The sequence below is a fragment of the Hydra vulgaris genome, chromosome 07 (assembly GCF_038396675.1).
Source record: "Hydra vulgaris chromosome 07, alternate assembly HydraT2T_AEP".
In the NCBI taxonomy this organism is placed as follows: domain Eukaryota; kingdom Metazoa; phylum Cnidaria; class Hydrozoa; order Anthoathecata; family Hydridae; genus Hydra; species Hydra vulgaris.
The window spans coordinates 21,176,661-21,197,060 of NC_088926.1; the positions used below are offsets into that span (position 1 = coordinate 21,176,661).

Genomic DNA, 20,400 nt, shown 5'->3' on the forward strand with positions numbered 1-20,400 from the left:
GCTGTGTTTAGTGTCAACCTGTTACTGCTTTAGGTCTAGGTGTTTTCAAGCCTTTATTATAAATTATTCTAAAAATACATAATAATGTATTTTAATAAAACTTTGCGTAATGTTGTTTCTTAAGTTCTGTTATATATGAATGTTATGTTACTTAAGTTATGTTATATGCATATTATATTAACTTATGATGTGTGCTATTGTTGTGTGTTGTTGCTGTGATGTTGTTTTTTTGTTATCTTATGAGTAGATAGACATTTGGCTTACCTTCATTTGGTGTCTATTGTTAAAAATAATAAATAGGTAATTTTATTATTAAAAATCACTGCCTTAAATCATTCACTAAAAGCCCAGACAAATTATTTTGTCATATATGCAATTTATTTTATCTCAATTTGATTTTTTGTCTATAGCACTGTTTATTATAGGATTTTGCTATAAATAATTTGGTATTATGATGTACCAGCATAAATTATTTTCTAAAAGCTAACATGAAATAATAATATTTAACAACTACTACTCTGGTAAATCACAACAGTTAATATACATAAGGTACATTGACTTTCATTTTTTGTATGTAATGTTTTTCTTATTTATTTACTTATTCATTACTTTTTTATTTTAGATTTATCAGATTATGTATTTATGTTGTACATAATACATCATCTGATAAATCTAAAGCTAAGTTAATTTTTTTTCAAACATCTCCTAGCTGATATATTTAAATTTTTTTAAAGTCATAAGAGTATTGTATTGTATATGTAATCTTAGGCCAAATCAAGATGTTCCGCCGACATATTGTCAACTATACATCTATGAACCACTTTCAGCAGTAAATTTTAGAATGCGACAATGTGGTAATGATCTTTTCTTAAATGGTTAAATGTTTCGATTGCAAAATTTTATTAGTGAAGAGAACCCAATTTCTCCTGCATTTAAAAACATAGCTGAAGTGGAAGATGGAGAAATTCGCCGAACAGCTATAGAAGGTTGCTCAGTCTCAGTTATAACTATGACTTTACTTGAAGGGCAAGATAGACGTTGCTATAATCTCCTTTCACAGGATGTTGCAGTTGTATTTGTTGGCAAAGATGGTGAAAAAAATGTTTGTTCCAGGTTTTTTGTCTTTAGTCTTTAATTAGAAAAGATCACAATTTGTAAGATTCTTTTACATTTATTTATTATCCAATTGTAACAATAGAAATACTACTGGTAGTATGTTTAAAGAATACAGTGAAGTTGAAATGGCTATTAATAGGCGAAGAATTTATTAGTGTAAATTCTAATAGGCAAAAATAATTGTTGTCCAAATGAAAGAGATAAAGCTAGGCAAGGTGAAATTAGTTATTGTTGAAATATAAAATATGCTACTCGGCAAGCAGAAAACTTACTTGCCAGAATTCAGTGTCAAACAGCGTTAATGTTTATTTATTTGATTTTAAACACTTTAGAACAATACTAAAAATGAATTTTACTAATTATAGTAACATTTGATAACAGTTTTAAATTAAAATGATTTTAAATTTTTTTATAAATTCAAACATAATTATGTTCTTTTTTTTAGTTGTCTTTGTCATCACTTGATTAGTTTGCCTACTATTGAAACATGGTTTTAATTTTGTAAATTCAATTATATAAATTTACTCTATTAGTCATTAGTCAACAGTTAAAGAGAAACTGGAACTTCAAATAATAAAGGTAAAAATAGTTTTGTTTACTGGTAACTTAATAAAACCAGTTAATATTATTTATTGCTAGTCTTTTACTTTTTTTAATATGCTGCTTTGGAAACCCTTTCTCTCTCTCTCTCTCTCTCTCTCTCTCTCTCTCTCTCTCTCTCTCTCTCTCTCTCTCTCTCTTAGATGAGAGTTAAATGAGAATTAGTACAGGGAGCATCAATAAAACATGTAATATCCTTGGCTCTATACTCTTTTTAATTTACATTTACGATCTTCCAGATATTCTCACATCTAAGGTGGCATTGTTTGCTGATGGTACTAACATTTATTTTTGTCGTGATAAGAAACCAATAACCTCTGATTGCTTGGAGGGGGCATTTGAGCTTGAAAAGGATCACACTTCTGCTACAGCATGGGGCTCACAGTGGCTGGTGAACTTTAATTCAGATAAAACTCAATTTTTTTCAGCCAATCGTTATCGCAATAATTTAGATCTTCCTATATTTATGAACGGTGATGTACTCGATCAGTCATCTACTCTTCATCTTCTAGGATTAACTCTTACTTCCAATCTTTCTTGGAAACCATATATCAAATCAGTTGCAAAATTAGCGTCTGCTAAGGTTGCATCTCTTTATCGAGCTCTTCACTTTCTTACTTCGGATTCTATTCTCTATCTCTATAAATCTCAAATCCAGCCTTGAATGGAATACTGTTGCCATATCTGGGGCGGTTCTTCTAATGATGCCCTTTCTCTTTTAGACAAGGTGCAAAAACGCATTGTAAATATAGTTGAACCTGCTCTTACAGCCAACCTCCAACCATTATCACACCGTCGTAATGTTACTTCTTTTTCTCTTTTCTACAAATACTATAATGGGCACAACTCTAAAGAGCTAGCGTCTCTTGTGCCATCTACTAAAATTTATTTTCGTGTTACTTGTCATTCAATTAAGTATCATCCTTTTTCTGTGACTGTTCCTAAGTGCTCCAAAAACGCTTATTTGTCTAGTTTTTTTCCTCGAATATCAGCTCTTTGGAATTCGCTTCCTTCATCTTGCTTTCCTGATTCATATAATTTGCAATCCTTTAAGTCATCTATCAATCGTTATCTTGCTCTAAAATCTTCATCTTTTCTCTTAGTAACTTGCAACTTTAATTTATGGCTGCTTGCAGCCTTGTTGGAAGCGAAGATGTATAAAAAAAAAAAAAATAATCAATTGACTCGCCTTTTTAATTATGATTTCCTTCTAGACATCTGTCTAATTTTTTCATATAAAATCTTATGGCTTTAATTCTGTTTTTCCTATTTTTCGTCTGAGGCTTACAAGCTTGTGTTGCATGAAGGTAAACAGAATTTTTCTGTTTATCGCGAAATGATAATTATAAAATATATATAAATATATATATATATATATATATATATATATATATATATATATATATATATATATATATATATATATATATATATATATATATATGTATATATATATATATATATATATATATATATATATATATACATATATATATATATATATATATATATATATATATATATATATATATATATATATATACATACATAAATACAAAGATACAAGCACTCTTTCATGTAAATGTACACAAAAAAAAAATGCATACATACATTGGCATAGTAACAGGGGGGCAGAAGGGCAGGGGCAATTCTAGGAAAAATAAGAGGGGGGGGGGGTGAAATATGTTAAAATTACCGACTCAAAAATCCGTCACGTGACATTTCGAGAATTTGTATTTTCTCTGTAACCATTGTTCATAAGCACATTTTTTTGGAACGATACATTAAGACAATAGGCGGATAAAATCTAACTAGCGAATCTTTCTAGTAGACTAATGCTTTAAAATTTGAATTTCGCAGCAAAATGTACACTCGTCGACTAAACATTTTGGGTTAAGTGCAAAAAATTTAGTTTTCAAAAAAAAGTTAACTTACCGGGCTAAATTTAGGTTACCAGTTATTTAAATATTATTAGGGCACCTAATAATATTTAAATGACTTTTCGAAAGAAAATTAAAATTACATAATATTCATATTATAATATAAAAAATTAAAAATCTAGAGTTTGATTTTTTCAAACTTTTATTCTTATTTGCTTAGCGGAAGACCATTTCTTAACAATACAATCAATATCAATTTTTTCAGTAATATCTTTTTCACAACTTAACATCTTTAACTTAATCTTTCAGTAGTCATAGTAGAGCGCAAACTATTTTTAACCAGCTTTAATTTACTAAACGTACGTTCATTTGATGCTCTAGATATTGGAGCTGTTAAAGCTAGGCGACATAACTGATTTGCCCAAGGTAATAAATTCTTCAATTCGTAAGATTTTTCCATTACTTACATTATTGTTGCTAAACTTGAACATTGATGACAAAATATCTCCCATTCAGCTGCAACTGCATCAAAGTCTAATAAATAGACAGCTTGACTCTTAGGAGGAAAAAATGAAAATGCTTTTTCTAAATTTTCTGGTGAAGCAGCTGTAAACTTTAGCGGAATATGTAAGATACTAAAAATCGGCTTGAGTTTCTAAATGAAGACTTTAAGATTTTGATTCGACAAATTTAGAAGAGTATCTAAAACTTGATTAAATTATTTTCGATAAAAGGTTAACAAATCAATGTTTGCAGAATTATCAGAATTATCATCAATTTTTTTTGGCATGCTTCTAGCTCTGTGATATCGTTTATAATCTGGATCAACTCCATACAATTGAGCAGTATTTTTTGAGCTTTCAATTAAGTTATTCATATTATCAGAATCTGATCTTATATTTGTTAAGGAAGAAACAGAAACTTTTTATTAGTACTATTGCATCACATATATTCAATTCTTTTGTTTCTAAATGTTCGGTTAAATATTTAAGTTTGCACATGATGTTTTTCATGAACATTAACGATACAAAGAAATCAAAAACCTAATATCTTTTTTTTTAATCCAAGAGCTTTAGTTTTTGTTAAACTGTTAAATTTATCCGAATTTGTAATGTCTTTTAATGTATCAACAATTGGATTTAGCGATGTCCACACAGATTTTATACTTTCTGCACAAGCAGTCCATCTTGTTTTTGATAGATTTCTTAGCTGTAAACTTCCTTCAATTTCTATCATACGGTCTGTTAAATCTTTGAATACGGTCTGTTAAATTTTTGTACTGGATGAAAAAAATACATAAATATTTTCAAGTACATTTATAAATTCTCCAATTACAGGACTAGCATCACAACTATGCTCAAGAAAGGTATTTAATCGATGTGCTTGACATGGTATATATGGAACAGCGTGGCCGACAAATTCAGTAAAGCAATGCTGAGCTCCTTTAATATGTCCGCTCATATTGCTAGCAAAATCATACGATTGAAACGCTTCATTAACAGTGTTAATTTTATGTCTTACTAGACAGTCATAAATATATTTAGCAATTTCATATCCAGTTTTTGTAGTTGATTTAATAACATCAAGCAATCGTTCATTAGCTTTGCCGTTTGAATCAATATATCTTATATATAAAGCCAATTGATCTTTGTTGGTATCAGCCATAACAGAAAATAGTTCTGATTTGAAAACTTCTTGAATTATAGTTTTTCGAGTTTCTGCAGCAAGAAAATCTATAAATTCATTTTGGGATTGACATCCAAGATATGTAACATGGTGAGTACGCATATTTTTATCACTAAGCCATTTTTTATGATTGCATTGTGTCTAGAAAGTAAAAAAACTATTTGATAGAAGTTGCCATCTTGAGACTCATTTTCTTTTTCTTTGTGGCTGCGAAAAGTCAACCCTTGTCTCTCTAAAGTGCGGGCCACATCAATCAAAATTCCGACTGCTTTTCTATTAATCTATTGTTCGTAGTTTTCACGTATTGCCAGTTCTCGAGCAGACTTATTAAAAATAAAATCAACACCACTTGATTTGCTGGTAAATGCACAATAATCTAACATAGCTCTTTTATGAGATACAGATGCAAAATGTTGACTCAATGTTCCCTTTTTTAATTTTCCTCTGCTTTTCATTTTCTGCCCTTGCCTTACACCACTATTAACCCAAACATTGTTTTCATTTATTTGAGAAAATAATGAACATACAAAACAGAATCAGCTACAATGCTATATTCCAGCATAGGAAATTCATTAACCCATATAGGAGTAAAGTGTTGTTGTTTATTTACTGGAATGTTGTTGTCTCTAGGGTATTTGGCCTGTTTAGGTTGATGGGGTCCTAATGATATTAAAAATTGTCGTTGTAATATTGTTAAATTGTGAATACGTTTACCTGGATCATGTTCCACAAAACTATCTTTTGCACTAATGTCATGTTCATTTCCAATCATTAAGTCATCTAATGCTTTTGTGGCGTAACTTATGTTTTCACAAATACCATTTCTAATACTTGATATGTATTCTATACTATTGATCAAAAAGAATACAAGGTTTGGAAACTTTGAATTCTTAACAATGTTTAAAATTTCATTACATTGCTCAAATTCTTGACTTATGGCTTGTAATTTTCCAATACAAGATATCCATGGGTGTTTTTTTGTCTCCACATCATCAATAATTTGTTTTTTATTAACTAGTTAATGGTTTCATTAACTTCAACTAGAAATTAAAAATGAAAGTTTATAGTTAAATAGTAATATTTTATATAAAAATATTATGCATATATGTAATAATATACAAACAGTCAAACCATTTTTTGCATTCTTCGAACGCTACTGAACAACACTGTAACTAGATAATAAAAATAATATGTCAATAATTATTCAACAAATGAAAAATACCTTTTAACTTTTCTCGATCTATTTTGTTAAATGCAATTTGTTGATTAATGACTTTTTTCCACAAAAGCTTAAAATCAATTGGGTTTTTTGGTTTTAAATTCTGAATAACTAAAGATAAATGAAAAAGTTAAAAATCTAGAAAATCAACATCAAAACAATCAAAACTCATTTAAAATCAACTTTTTATCATATAGACTCGTAAAAATTTACTTGTATAGTTCTGAGCTACATCATTTATATTTGAACATGTTACTTCCATTTCAGAGTTCAATAAAAGATTGGTTTCTTCAAGTGACTCCTGTAAAATAATACATAACCTAAGTATATAGTTATCTCAAGATAACATAGATCTCTGTAATTCAATGGTTATACATAATATAACTGCTAATTATAGTAGTCATTTGACGATAAAACATATAAACTACTGGTGTTAATTAAAAATTATTAAATAAATTATAAAGCTCAGCGACCAAAAGATTGACTTTGTTTTTATTTTATTGATGTTGGTAATAGAGCATTGATATCAATAAAGTAAAAATCAGGAAAAAACTGAAATTTTGTCATACACGAAAAAATTTAAATATTAATATAATATATAGTATTTTATTAATGTATATATATTAGTATTAAATTGCTCATTCTAAGAACTTTTTTAATAAATGGTCTTAGAGTGAGCAACTTAGATCTAACACTAAGACTTGATCTGAAAACAAAAAGACTTGATGAAGACAAAATTTTTACACATATAATATCTAGTTATTTTATTTATGCAATATAATGCAAATTAAGAAAAAAAAACAGATACTTACAAAGCTGGGTGTTGGAATTCTCAACTTTTTGGCAATATCAAACGGATTTCTAGGCTCCGAAATGTTTCGTCTTTATTTGTTTTCCATTATGAACTACACGTTGATGTTTTTTGTAGTCGTTATTAAAAACACTGCCACAATCAATGCATTCCAGCTTTATTCTTTTGCTTTTTGACGTTTTTGACATTATTTTAAAACTTTTATTAAGTAAACGCCAGTGATATAAACACAAATAATAACACTATTAAAAGTAAGTAAGCAATAAATGAAAAAAGTAATTTAAGATAAGTAGATCCTTTCACTAGCTCCTTTGATTTATAATCGTGTTTATAATTAAACTTTGACGCTAGGAAGCGGGGAACATTATGTTAATTCAGCAAAAGTATAACCGACCGTGTTCAACCGAGTCCAAGTTTAGTCGGCAGTAAAATGTTCCGAAAAAATAGATATTGCCACTGTAAAAGGTAATTTTATCGCGACTATCGTATATAAGCAGATTTTTAAAATACTCAAAAAACTTTTTTTGTTGTTTTTAAATTCTATAAAAATAATGTTGAAAAATTATCCATGAACCGACTATAACTTTCAAAAAATACCAACTTAAAGTTTGATTTTACAATTGCCAGGGGGTGTAACACCCCCTCCCCCTAAAATGGCCCCTGCAGAAGGGTCATAGCCCCCCAACTTTAAAAACATTTCTGTTTTTGCATTCTAATTCTGATTCGGACTACCTTGGTCCATCTTGATTTTGGTTTCAGCCCCCCTTTGCCCATTTTTTTATTTTTTATTACTACTATTATTATTTTTTTCTAGATTAATTTACGTTTTACGTAAATTTGCCCCACTAACCCATATGCACAGTGGGACAGAGTGTGCCAAAATACCAAAAAATCAATATCAGCATTGCACGATGAAACTTTGTCATAATGGTGAAGACATGTTCATTAGAGGAAATATCTAGTTAAAAAAATATTAAATATTAATTTAAGCGTAATTTTATGCGGTTATTTACACGTTAATTTGACATGTGTTCCAAAACGCTATTTTGCATTTTTTATTTGTTAACTTTCTTACGCTACTATTATTTTAAACTAACTTTATTGACTTCCATTTTAAACTATATTATTTTAATTAACAATGTTTTTTTCGCTCAGGCTTTTAAAAATAATTTAACGTAAATGTAATCATTAGTTTTTATGCATCGAAAACAGACAGTTTTCGATATTTTTTTTGCTACTAAACTTTACTATTAGATATCAGATACTATCCTCCAAAGTACTATCCTATCCTCCAATATACTCCAAACATTTAACTATGTAAATCTCATGCTAAATGTATGTAAATAGCCATGCATCATAAATATTTTGCAACTTTTTGCAATAAAAAAAGTTATAACAAAAGATTGATCTTCGGTTAATGGTCAGTTGATGAGAAATACTGAACATGTAAAAAAGATGTTTTGTACACAAAGAATACCTACAAAATCTTTCATTACTGTTATAATATATAAGTTTTGTAAATATAAATCTAAAAAAGTTGTTTTATGACAAATAAACATCAAAAAGCAATATTTTTAATGTTTACACAGATAAAAGTTGTCCATTAAAAACATTTTGTATTTTTCACCAAAATAATTAATTTTTTTTAAATTTTTTTTTTATATTGTATAATTACATGTCTTTTGCTTTATTTATGCATTTTATATATAAATATAGCTATTCTAATAAAAAAAACTACGAAAATAATTTGGCACAAAAAACTCGATTTTGTCCCACTGTGATATAAGGAGAAAATGGTTTTATCATCATTTTTTTACTTAAAACATAAAAATTCATCAGTGATTTCAAATTTTCTCTGAAATCTTTTCACAATTAGAACTAGTAATTATGTAAAGTATACCCTCCCATTACCCAAGTTGAAAGGGAGTGGAGTATTTTTTATTTTGACTAATTTTATACTCAGCCCGAAATTTTCAATTTAAACTTTTTTGTTTGAGTGTCTTTGTTGTCACTTACGTCACTTGTACTTTTGTCCTCGCTCGTCTGCGTGATTTGTTCCTAAAATATGATTGATAAAAAACGGTAATAAATGAAACGTCTTCTCTTATACAATAATATATTACTACATTATTGTATTACTATAATACATTTTTGTTATATACTTATTTTATAACAATAAATTACTTAGTACATAACAATGTAATATTTACATTTTATGAGTTCACACGTGTTTGTCCTTTACGTTCCCTAACGTGACGCTCCGAACATAACAGTCGGTGTTAATGACAAATGCATAGATTTTTCCCTCAGAACTATCTTTGCATTTATATCTTATGACTTGAAGCAAGATATCATGTGCAATGTCTTAATCTATCATTAGTGGTGATAATATACATTTCATTGACTGCCATCCCCAATCCTCTAGCATAAGCTGGGATGAATCATTTAGTACCTTCCAAACAGCAAGTAAAAATGATAATATAAAACCTTAATTGAACTTGATAGCCTCTAGAATCTCGAGCAAGTAAGTTAATAACCCATGGCAAAAATTCATCGTAAACCATGACAACAAGCTGTTCACTTCGATGGTTGCAACTTGCCTGTCTCAACTAATCTTTTGTATGCCATTTCAAGATACTTTTTGTATTTAAAATGACTTCTCTACTAAAAATACAACTATCAAATTTTGTTGCATCATCTGGCTATTTGACTTACTGACGACTTTATAAAGCGTGTACACAAAATAAACGTGAAAGAATAAGCACGTCATTTTTTTTCAGTGGCTGTATTAAAATCTTTTTAATTGTTTTGTATTTTGTTTACAACGTGTTGTGGTTTCAAAAATATATGTTAGTTTTTGGATTTAACTTGAAATTAGTTTTAAAAATGACAAAAGAAGACGTAAGAGAAAAAATTTTGCACAATACTAATAATTAATCATTATACAAAATCTTAATAGTAGCTACAATTCGATAGCAAAGTCATTGCAAATACATCCATACACCGTTAGTCGTGTTATTCAACATTTTTCTCAAACAAAATCGATCAATCGCAAACCTGGTGGTGGAAGAAAAGAAGATATAAAACTAGTTAGAAAACTGGTTAACAGTTTTAAGAATAACCCAAGCCTTTCACCAAGGTAACGCGCAAAATTATATGGATTTGCTCATAGTTTTGTTTCAAAGGTTAGAAACAAACATGGTTTTCATTCTTTCAAAGTGCAAAAAGTTCTAAACCGTTCTGAAACTCAACAAAAAAGTGCAAGAATCCGCGGCAGAAATTTGTATGACAATTTTATTTCTATTGTCAAATATAGAGGAAAAGCAGATAAGAAATTTAAATACACAAAACATAACAAGTTCGCTTAAAAAGCCTTGATTTGGCAAGCTATTTGCAGTTGTGGCAAAAAACCAGCACCTTATATTTCTCAATCTACACATTCTGGTCAAATATATGTTGACGAATGTTTACAAAAACGCTTTTTACCTCTCATTAAATCACAAAATAACAGACCTGTGTTCTGGCCTGATTTAGCTTCAATTCATTATTGTAAACTAGCTATGAAATGGTATAAAAAGAATAATGTGAAATTTGTGCCTACACTCTAAGAAAAAATCCGTTATATACAACGAACTGCATCTGTCGCTATTGCACCAACGGGTTTTCCGTTATGTTAACGGATTAAAATTTTAACGGATTGAAGTTCGTCGATATAAATCCGTTGAAATTACGGATTTATTCCGTTCATGCAACAAACAATTCGTTAAAATAAAGGAATTATTACGCTGGGCGGCTTTTGCTGATTTGGTAAAATAAAGAATTTACTACGTCATTGAATTGAATAGTTTATTATTCCCTTCATTAAAATTAGAAAGGAATTAAGCCAGATAAAATTGAGATTTCATTACAAAATAGTCCTTATTTTTAGTATATAGATTATTTTATTAGGATATTCAACATCTGATACAAGCAGTACTACTTATACTAACTAACTTGATCGGGAGAGATGTTTTAGCAAGCTTTAAAGACGTTTTAACTTTTTAATTGAAAACTAATTAAATATTTATAATAATATAATTCAATATAGAAACTTTCTACTACAACAAAAATTAAAAAATTTAAAATTATAAAAAGTTTCTTAATATATATTTTAATAATACAGTTATTATTTTCAAGGTCAAAAAACATTTATATAAAAAACACAGACATGTATACAATTGTTACTATTCTAGATTTCAATTTTTAATACTGTTGTAAATTCATGTGTGTGCACATTTCAATTCCAGCAACCTGTTGTCGGTTATTTAAAAATAAACAAACCTTAAAATACAATAAAGAAAATATTGAATATAAATGATATACCATAACACAAATTGGTAAATTTTTACTAATAACCCTGAAAGAAACATTTGTTGCTAACTTTTTATTTCTAAATTGTAAATAAAAATTATGTAATTTTATTAGTTCTACATTTCAATGTATTAAACTAAATTTTATTTAATAATAATAAACACGTTAAAAGTATTAATATTAGAATTTAAACTTGATACCTCATGCCTGAATACCACATGTCTAGTAGTAAATAGCAAGTTCTATACAAATATAAACAAGCAATATATAAACTTATTTGTAACTAACATAAAAAAATTGCAATAAAAAAAAATAGTTTTTCAACTAATTTAAACTTACTGTGTGATAGAGCATGACATGTATCTAAAATAGCAAATTATAAAAGCATATACAAACTTAAATATACAAATTATAACAATCCATATATAATCTTTGCTGTAACTAGCCTAAATAAACACCCATAGAAAAAAATGCAAGTAAACATTTTACAACTGATCAAACTTACAGTGTGATATTGCATGTCACGTGCCTAAAATTATAAAAGCATATAAACAAATTATATCTAAACTTAGCTGCAACTAGTTTAAACAAATATACCCATTAAAATAAATGCAAGTAAATATTTAAATTTGATCCTCGTGCCTGAATGAACCATGTCTAAAGTAGCAAGTTTAATACAAATATAAACAAGCAATATATAAACTTAGTTGCAACTGACATAAAAAAATTGCAAGTAAAAAAAAATAAAAATAGATTTACAACTAATTTAAACTTACCGTGTGATACAGCATGACCTGTGACTAAAATAGCAAATTATAAAAGCATATACAAACTTAAATATATAAATTATAACAACCCATATATGAGCCCATGAGATGCATAGTGGTATAAGTCACTTTTTTCAATATTTTGAGTTATTTCCATTAATTGCTAGCATTTTGTTTATTCTATTACATGGCAAAGTGGTATATCTCTAATGATATTGATAATGATGCTGGAACTGTTTTTTGTTATGCTCCTCACTAAACAGTTGTTTTTGTTCACAGCCATAGTGATATTAGTCAGACTTTTCAAAACTAGATATGAGTGACTTATACCACTATGCATCTCAGGGGCTCATATAAACTTTGCTGTAACTAGCCTAAATAAATACTCATAAAAAAAATGCAAGTAAACATTTTACAACTGATAAAACTTACAGTGTAATATTGCATGTCGCATGCTTAAAATAGTCAATCATAAAAGCATATAAACAAATTATATGTAAACTTAGCTGCAACTAGTTTAAATAATTATACCTCATGCCTGAATGAACCATGTATAAAGTAGCAAGTTCTATACAAAAATAAACAAACAATATATGAACTTAGTTGCAACTAATATAAAAAAATTGCAAGTAAAAAAAAAATAATAGTTTTACAACTAATTTAAACTTACAGTGTGATATAGCATAACACATGTCTAAAATAGCAAATCATAAAAGCATATACAAACTTAAATATAAAAATTAAAACAATCCCTTTATAAACTTTGCTATAACTAGCCTAAATAAACACCCATAAAAAAAATGCAAGTAAACATTTTACAACTGATGAAACTTACAGTGTAATTTTGCATACCACATGTCTAAAATTGCAAATTATAAAATCATATAAACTAGCTCTATGTAAACATAGCTGCAACTAACCTAAATAATGATACCCATCATTGATGGGTCTTTTGATGGCATCAAAAGAAATGTTAACATTTTTAATTTTATAACTGATTTAAATTTATACCGTAAATTACTACATGTCACGTTTAAAATAGAGAATTACACAAGGATATATACAAGTCATGTAGTCTTAATTATAGAAATAATTGTTCAACAAACCCTTTAGTTTATCATATAAAAAAATTAAAAATATATTCAATGCTTAATATAGAAAATTTAAAATAAGTTTAACAACCTTCGAAATTACAAATAACAGAGTGTAATTTAAACTGCGTTTATCCATTTGCTTTCTCTACTAAAATTTAGTAGAAAAAGAAAATGGATAAACACAATTAAAATTGTGCTTTTTTAAAATAGCTTCACATTTAGTCGAAATGTGAAGCTATTTAAAAAATGGCAAATTAAACTTACTGCAACAAACCTTTATCTACAATTTAAATATGGTTTAAGAAAATCGCCTTTTAAAAATTTATCATTTATAAATAAAGAACTTGACAAATATAAATCAAACAAACAAGACTTAAAAAAATAATCTACAGAGAATGCACTTCATAATTTCTTATAGAAACCCTTTTTAACAAAAACTTCAGTTGTTTTTCAACGGATTTGAATATTTAATCCGTTGAATTAACGAAATTTCGAAGAATCCGTTAAAAGTTTATTTTACTCCGTTAATTTTGTGATTTTTGGTTACGAATTACTTCGTTAATTTAACGGAAAAAAGTAATCCGTTGCTTTTTCTAACGGATTGTTTTTAGAGTGTAAAACAGAAAATCCTCCAAACTGCCCAGAATTGAGATTTATTGAAAAGTACTGGGCTATTATTAAAAGAAAAATGAAAAAAACAAAAAAGCTTTGCAGAAACATTCAAGATATTAAAATATCATTTAAAAAAGCATCAAATAGTTTTGATTCTTATTCTGTACGCAAGCTTATGGGTACCACTAACGCAAAAGCTTGAAATTATATTAAATTCCCACAGAAATAATTAATTTTTTTTTTAATGTTTGATCTTCTTATATTACTGTATTAAAATTATTACTTGGTTCGAAATAAAAATTGAGGAGTACTTTTTTTTAGTTGTTTTTCTACTTTCACATTTATTTCGTGTACACGCTTTAGAATTCAAGGCAACTTAAAATATAAAACAAAAATAAAATGCCTTTTAATGAACCAAAATAAAAAAAAATCTACATATATTAAAAAGGTAATAAACCAAAATTACACAACACCATTAAGATGTCGGAAAGTTTGTGCAGTGGCTGCACCAATTGTCCCCTAAGTTACCAATGAGCAAAACTCTAATGAACCGCTAAAACTGTCTATTTAGGTCCACTGCAAATCTACTAAAACAATGTTTGCTGGGTAGAAATGTTGAATATTTTTGCTGCCTGTGGTCATATGATCTATGCAAAGTCAGCAAGATTGTATGCTCAACAAATGACTTTTTGTATGTTGTTTTCACCCATGACTTGAAGATTGCTTTAACAAAAAGAAATATGTTGCACGTTGAAATGAACGTTTTCTGGGGAAGGTTTGTGTTTGGGTTAGATTTTGGAGCAGACACTCATGCAATCCTATAAGAACAGAGGATAATTAATTATAGGACGCAGTACTATTTAGAACACAAGGCAGTGCAGCAATTTTCTTTTTGAATTCTACAATAAAAATTACTGAGCATTATGTATATCTCGATCAATCACGAATAAGGAAAGATGCGAGTTATTGAAAAAAGTTTTATGACTAGATTTTAATTGGAAATCCATTTTCATTCAGTTTTTAAAAACTTACACTTATTATCATCTGGTTTCATTTCAATACCACATAAAAACGCGGGAAACTGCAAGCGAGCAGAAAAAGTTGCATCAAAAGCTCAGGAAATAATGAATTATCTCAAGTTCATTGCTGTCAAAATCAAGAAAAAACAGCAAACTTCACCGTTGAAAATTTTTAACAAATACAATCAAAATTAGCCAAAAGATGGTTTATGTGAATTTAGTCACTTTGTTAACAAGACTCGAATACTATTGCCAATCGCCTAGGCAATGCTTATAAAATAATTTGTTCAACAGCATTAGGATTGGCTCCATTAATCTCTGAAAAACAAGTTATTGTGGCTGCTAATGACACAGATATTTGTTTTATTTTTATATTTATTTATAATTCTTTTTTATATGTATCTTAATTATTTTACAACTTTTTTTTGTTTCTTAAGATCTTAAAATTGTCTTTCTTTTAAATGCTGTTGATTATATGATACGGATATTTAAAAGCGTGTACAAATTTGGGGAAGTTCTTTTTACTCCAGCCCATTATACACTTTTTTATTTTGTACATTGTAAACATTTTTAAACGAAATGAACTATTATGCTTGCTCACCATCGGCAAAAAAAAAAAAAAAATCTGACAATTTTATTTTTTACGAGCATCGCCTGCAACATAAAGAACGATATTTTGTTTGTCAATAATATAAGTGGATATGATCCTATATCCGAAGTAAAAAATGCTTCTTGAATCTTTTGTTAAAACCAAAATATTTTTTTTTTGAGCAGAAAATAAGACATCGTATGTAATCATGTAAAATCTAAGGTAAAAAATTACACACACAATATTATCTATAAAAGATGAAAACAAAATATTACACTAACAAAAATCTTTTCTCTTCGAACACAGTAGTATGCAAATGTATTTTATTGTATATTTTAAAATAAAAACTGAAAAATTATAACATAATTGTTTTAGATATAAGAAGCATCTTGAAATGACAAAATATTAAGTCAGCTTTGGAGCGAACAGCTTATTATCATGGCTTACGATTGCATTTTTTTTTTTTTTTGTTATTTAGGTGCCCCAAGAAGACCTCAAGGTCTTGTCACAGAGAACCGCGGAAGTGCATTTAACCAAGAAGTTTACGCCTCCTTCCATACCGTGACGCAAAAATATGTCAAAGTTTGTTTCGGACCTGGATCTCCTGCTTCTAAAGCAAGCGCTCTAACCACTGCGCCGCGGCCGCATTTAAAAGTAAGTTATTATGTTAAACTAACTCAAATATCAAGTTCAATTTTATTATTATTTTAACTTTTGTTTGAAACAAAATTCATTCCAGATTATGCCAGAGGATTGGTGATAGCACTCAATTGAAGGTACATTGTGACATTAAAAAATAGTGTGGGACAAATCTATGCATTTGTCATAAACACAAACTGCTAAATTTAGAAACATGTGAGAAACGTCAAGGACAAACGCGTGTAAAATATAATGTAAATATTACCTTGTTATATATATATTAAGTAAATAACAAAAATGTACTATAGTGCTAAAACAATATAGTAAACTGAAGGCGTTTCATATATTACCAATCTTTTATCATATTTTAAGAAAAAGTGACGCAGTCGAGGATGGCGAAGGTAAAAGTGACATAAGCGACAACGAAGAATTATTCAAACGAAATATTTTTTGTCAAACTGTAGATGTTAGCTTATATTTTCAAATTTTGAATTGTTATTTATACTTATCAAAATTTAAAATCGAAATTATTTTTAATTAATGCAATGTTATTTTTTAACTTATTTTTCACATTACAGTTAACAAAATATATTTTCTAACGTTAAAGCATAAAGTAAAGTTCAGACTCATGAAATGTCAATAACTCATTTTCCCCAAGAACTATCAATGAGTTTTTTTTAGTGTTACTATATAATAAGAACTTTTTTCCCAGTAATAATCTAAAATGACTGGATTATGGGCACAAAATTGGGCAGAACTTTTCAATTGACAAGTTTTAATCAGGCTTGTCCAAATTAAAGGTATATTCCTGGTATTTATGATTTAGTGAAAATTTGTAAAATAAAAAACTAATAGTATTGAGAGAAAGAAAATTTTTTAATTAAATAAATTTCGCTGACCTATTATTAGGTCATTAGCTATTGTGATCAGCGTCATTAAGAATAATATGAAAACTCAAAAATTAAATAAAACAAACTGTTGAAAAGAATAATAAAAGTTGAAACTAATACGTTTCAAATATAAAAAGATTATTAATATGTCACCTATGTTTGCGGGGAATGCGCAATCGCAACGTTTGCATTTAAAAAAAGTTTGAGAATATAAACCATTTATAAAATTTATTTTTCACATTAGAATTTATAAAATTAAAATAACAAAATATGACTTTATTGTATTGGCAAAAAGGTTTTCACATACAAGTAATAACTCCCACGAACCTCAAGCTTTTTGTTTGATGGAACTTTCTTGTTATTCAAAGACTGCGAAATCAAGAAATGAGTGAACAAAGCACTTATTAAACAAACTGTAGCCAAGAGTAGGAATGCAAAATATTGATTGAACGGAAAAGGCAGGTTTTTTGATTTCAGATTTGACAACGACCAAGAGTAGGCATTGCCGAACAAAACGGGACCAGCAGCTCTACATAAAAATATACATGAAAAGTAGATTTTGAGCTCAAGATAAAATTGGTGTAAAAAAAATATCATAAACTAAATACTAAATTTAAACTTAATAAAGTAACTTTAAACTTAATAAAATTTGTTTAGAAAGAAGCTATCTTTGATAAAAAATTTTCTTTGCTAAAAGTATCTTTTAGTAAGTTAAAAACTAAACACAAATAAAAAACATACTGTATTGTGCTAGGCACAAATAAAATTCTAAATAAAATGGTGTAGAAACCTTAATATAATTATGCAACTATAAATATGTGTATATAATAATACTTGACTTGAAAATACAAAATGTCAAATTATTCCGTGACACGTGTCTTTTTTGAACGCGTCAAACCACGCCATCGAATACAGTTGCGCTTATAAATTTTTATAATAAATATTTAAACGAACTTTTACAACTTTTTATTACTTAACACTTTTTTTTCCGTCGTCGCGGAATCCTGCGATTTTTTACTAGCTTTTAGACTAATCTGTCAGCATGATAAATTTCATTGGAGGCTTCTTACCGCCTTCCTGTTTGCCAGTTATCCCAAAATTGTGCTATTAATTTTTCATTTTGTTCCCTTTTTTTAACACAATCTTGCTATCGATTTTTCACAACTTTCCAGACCCTATAGGGTTCTGAAACTTTTAACAATTGTGTAGTACCGAAACAGTAAATGTGAAAATTGTTTTCAATACCGACAACACCTAGTAGAGACGTGCCCTCCCTTATTGTCCTTTTTTTTTTGTTTTTACAAAAAAAAAACTTCTATGAAAAAACCTTATAGCACATGCTGAAACTATTTTCAGCTTGGACTGTTTGATATTTTGATAATTATGAACCATTTTAACATTTTGCAATTATTTTCTCCGTTAGATGGCGCAACAAAATATAATAAAAAGTTCAATTGTTTTGAATTGCATTTAGCAGACAAAATATACTTAATTTTTACGTATTTGTAAGAACTAAAAAATACATAGTATGACAAAATATGCTTAATTTTTACGTAATTGTAAGAACTAAACAATACATAGTATGACAAAATATGCGTAATTTTTAATTAATTGTAAGAAATTGATATTTGAAAAAATATATGTTATAATAATAGTAATAATAATAATTTAATAATGACGTAATTTAATGCGTGTGAAAATTCGATAACGAATTTAATATGTATATTAAACTTTAAAAAAGTTGTCATCAAACTTTTTTTGATTTATTTGTTTTATATATAAGATTATGTTGAGTAGTTTTTGTAAAATGCATGCGTTAAATTCCATGGAGATTTAGTCAGGTTAAAAGTATTTTGTTTTAACTCTTCATTGCAGTACTACAATGCTTAGCAAAACTTTCTATCCTTATCTCTCTCGATCTATGCTTCATTCTATGATGCAACATGTTTGCTTTTTGGATTTACTCCTCACTTGCATTTTCAATTATGTAAAATTGGGAGCAGATCACATACGTTTTTATTTGGCTTCTGAAATCATTGTGTCTAATCGTTTAGTAATTTTACTAAAAAAGTGTTGCTTTTCAATCTGAGACATTCCCCATAGTCCTTTAAATAACATTTTATTCTCATTTTCGGAAATCTTTTCAAAACACTTGAACTTGTAACAATTTAACAATCTTTTTTATTTTTAATACTTTAGGCTGCAAAAGCTTATCACTGATATTTATATATTTTTTCCTCATATTCGTATTCTCATTTTCTCGTCATACGAAGATAATTGCATTTGACCAGCGATTAAAGGATGCGTTGAGACATTAGGAAACCTTACATTAGTAATATTATTATTAGCAACCTTGATATAATGAAAATCATATCTGAAAATTAAACATAAAAAAAGTTACAGAACGCAAATAAGTAACAAGAAGATTATTTGTTTTATAAATAAAATGATTCATTTTAAGAACCCTGCCAGTTAAATATAAATTATATTCACTTAATGTAATCTGTTTACTAAATGAGTTTTTTTTTTTTCTTTCTTTATTTAGTATCATTACCCATAATACAACAGTATTCGTGAGGTTTTAATAAGATGATATTACAAGACCTACGAAAAAAGTGTGCGCATTGCGTATTATTTACTAATAATTAAGAAAAGCTGATTAGCAATACAAATATTAGAAAATAAATAAGAATATGCCTTTAATTTTGTTTTTTACTTTAAAAGATAAAGTATTTTTTTCGCAATTTAAAAATCAAATTCAACGAAATAAACCTGAACAGGTTTAGTTGTGATAGGTTTCTCATGTGAATTATACTCAGTTTGATTTGCTACTAAAAAAAAAAAAAAATAATATTTATAACTACAGCTGTTTTAAATATATAACATTGGTTTACACCTGATTTAACACTATTGGATATTTTTATTTTATTTTAGAAATAGTACTGGTTGAAGAAAAAATTGTTAAACAAAAAGAAAACCATTTAGATTCATTTTTCAAATTTGGCCATTAAACAAAATAATTCTAACCTGACAATTTGAGAAGTCATTAATTGTTATAATATTTTTATTTCATGACTTTAAATAAAAATTTGGATTTATTTTATCCTTATTTTATTCTAAAAAAATTT

At 27.8% G+C, this 20,400-nt stretch overlaps 1 protein-coding gene and 2 long non-coding RNA genes across 10 annotated transcripts in view; 1 reads left to right on the forward strand and 2 right to left on the reverse strand.

Moving 5' to 3' along the window:
- The first annotated feature begins 408 nt into the window (after positions 1-408).
- On the forward strand, positions 409-16,923 carry LOC136082126 (uncharacterized). Its single transcript, XR_010639410.1, has 5 exons — positions 409-549; positions 769-1,695; positions 16,222-16,397; positions 16,483-16,636; positions 16,755-16,923. It is a non-coding gene; the product is annotated as an uncharacterized LOC136082126 (long non-coding RNA).
- LOC136082341 (uncharacterized) lies at positions 11,378-13,695 on the reverse strand. 3 transcript variants are annotated; one of them, XR_010639613.1, is made up of 7 exons: positions 13,100-13,695; positions 12,961-12,997; positions 12,439-12,462; positions 12,168-12,319; positions 12,002-12,025; positions 11,863-11,904; positions 11,378-11,632 (listed from the first exon to the last, which is right to left on the reverse strand). It is a non-coding gene; the product is annotated as an uncharacterized LOC136082341 (long non-coding RNA). The 3 variants fall into 3 exon arrangements; XR_010639614.1 differs by having other exon boundaries at positions 11,378-11,904; positions 12,168-12,191; positions 12,260-12,319; positions 13,100-13,691; XR_010639612.1 differs by having other exon boundaries at positions 11,378-11,904; positions 13,100-13,693.
- A 550-nt stretch (positions 16,924-17,473) lies between the features above and the next one.
- The window catches only part of LOC105847246 (uncharacterized), a 75,184-nt gene continuing 72,257 nt past the window's right edge, over positions 17,474-20,400 (reverse strand). For 5 of the 6 annotated variants that reach the window (XM_065801337.1, XM_065801333.1, XM_065801334.1 and 2 more), the window contains one exon: positions 17,474-17,801. In XM_065801337.1, coding sequence (XP_065657409.1) covers positions 17,631-17,801 — 171 coding nt within the window. In that variant the 3' untranslated portion in view covers positions 17,474-17,630. The remainder of the gene's footprint in view (positions 17,802-20,400) is intronic. The other variant, XR_010639615.1, reaches the window with a different exon arrangement.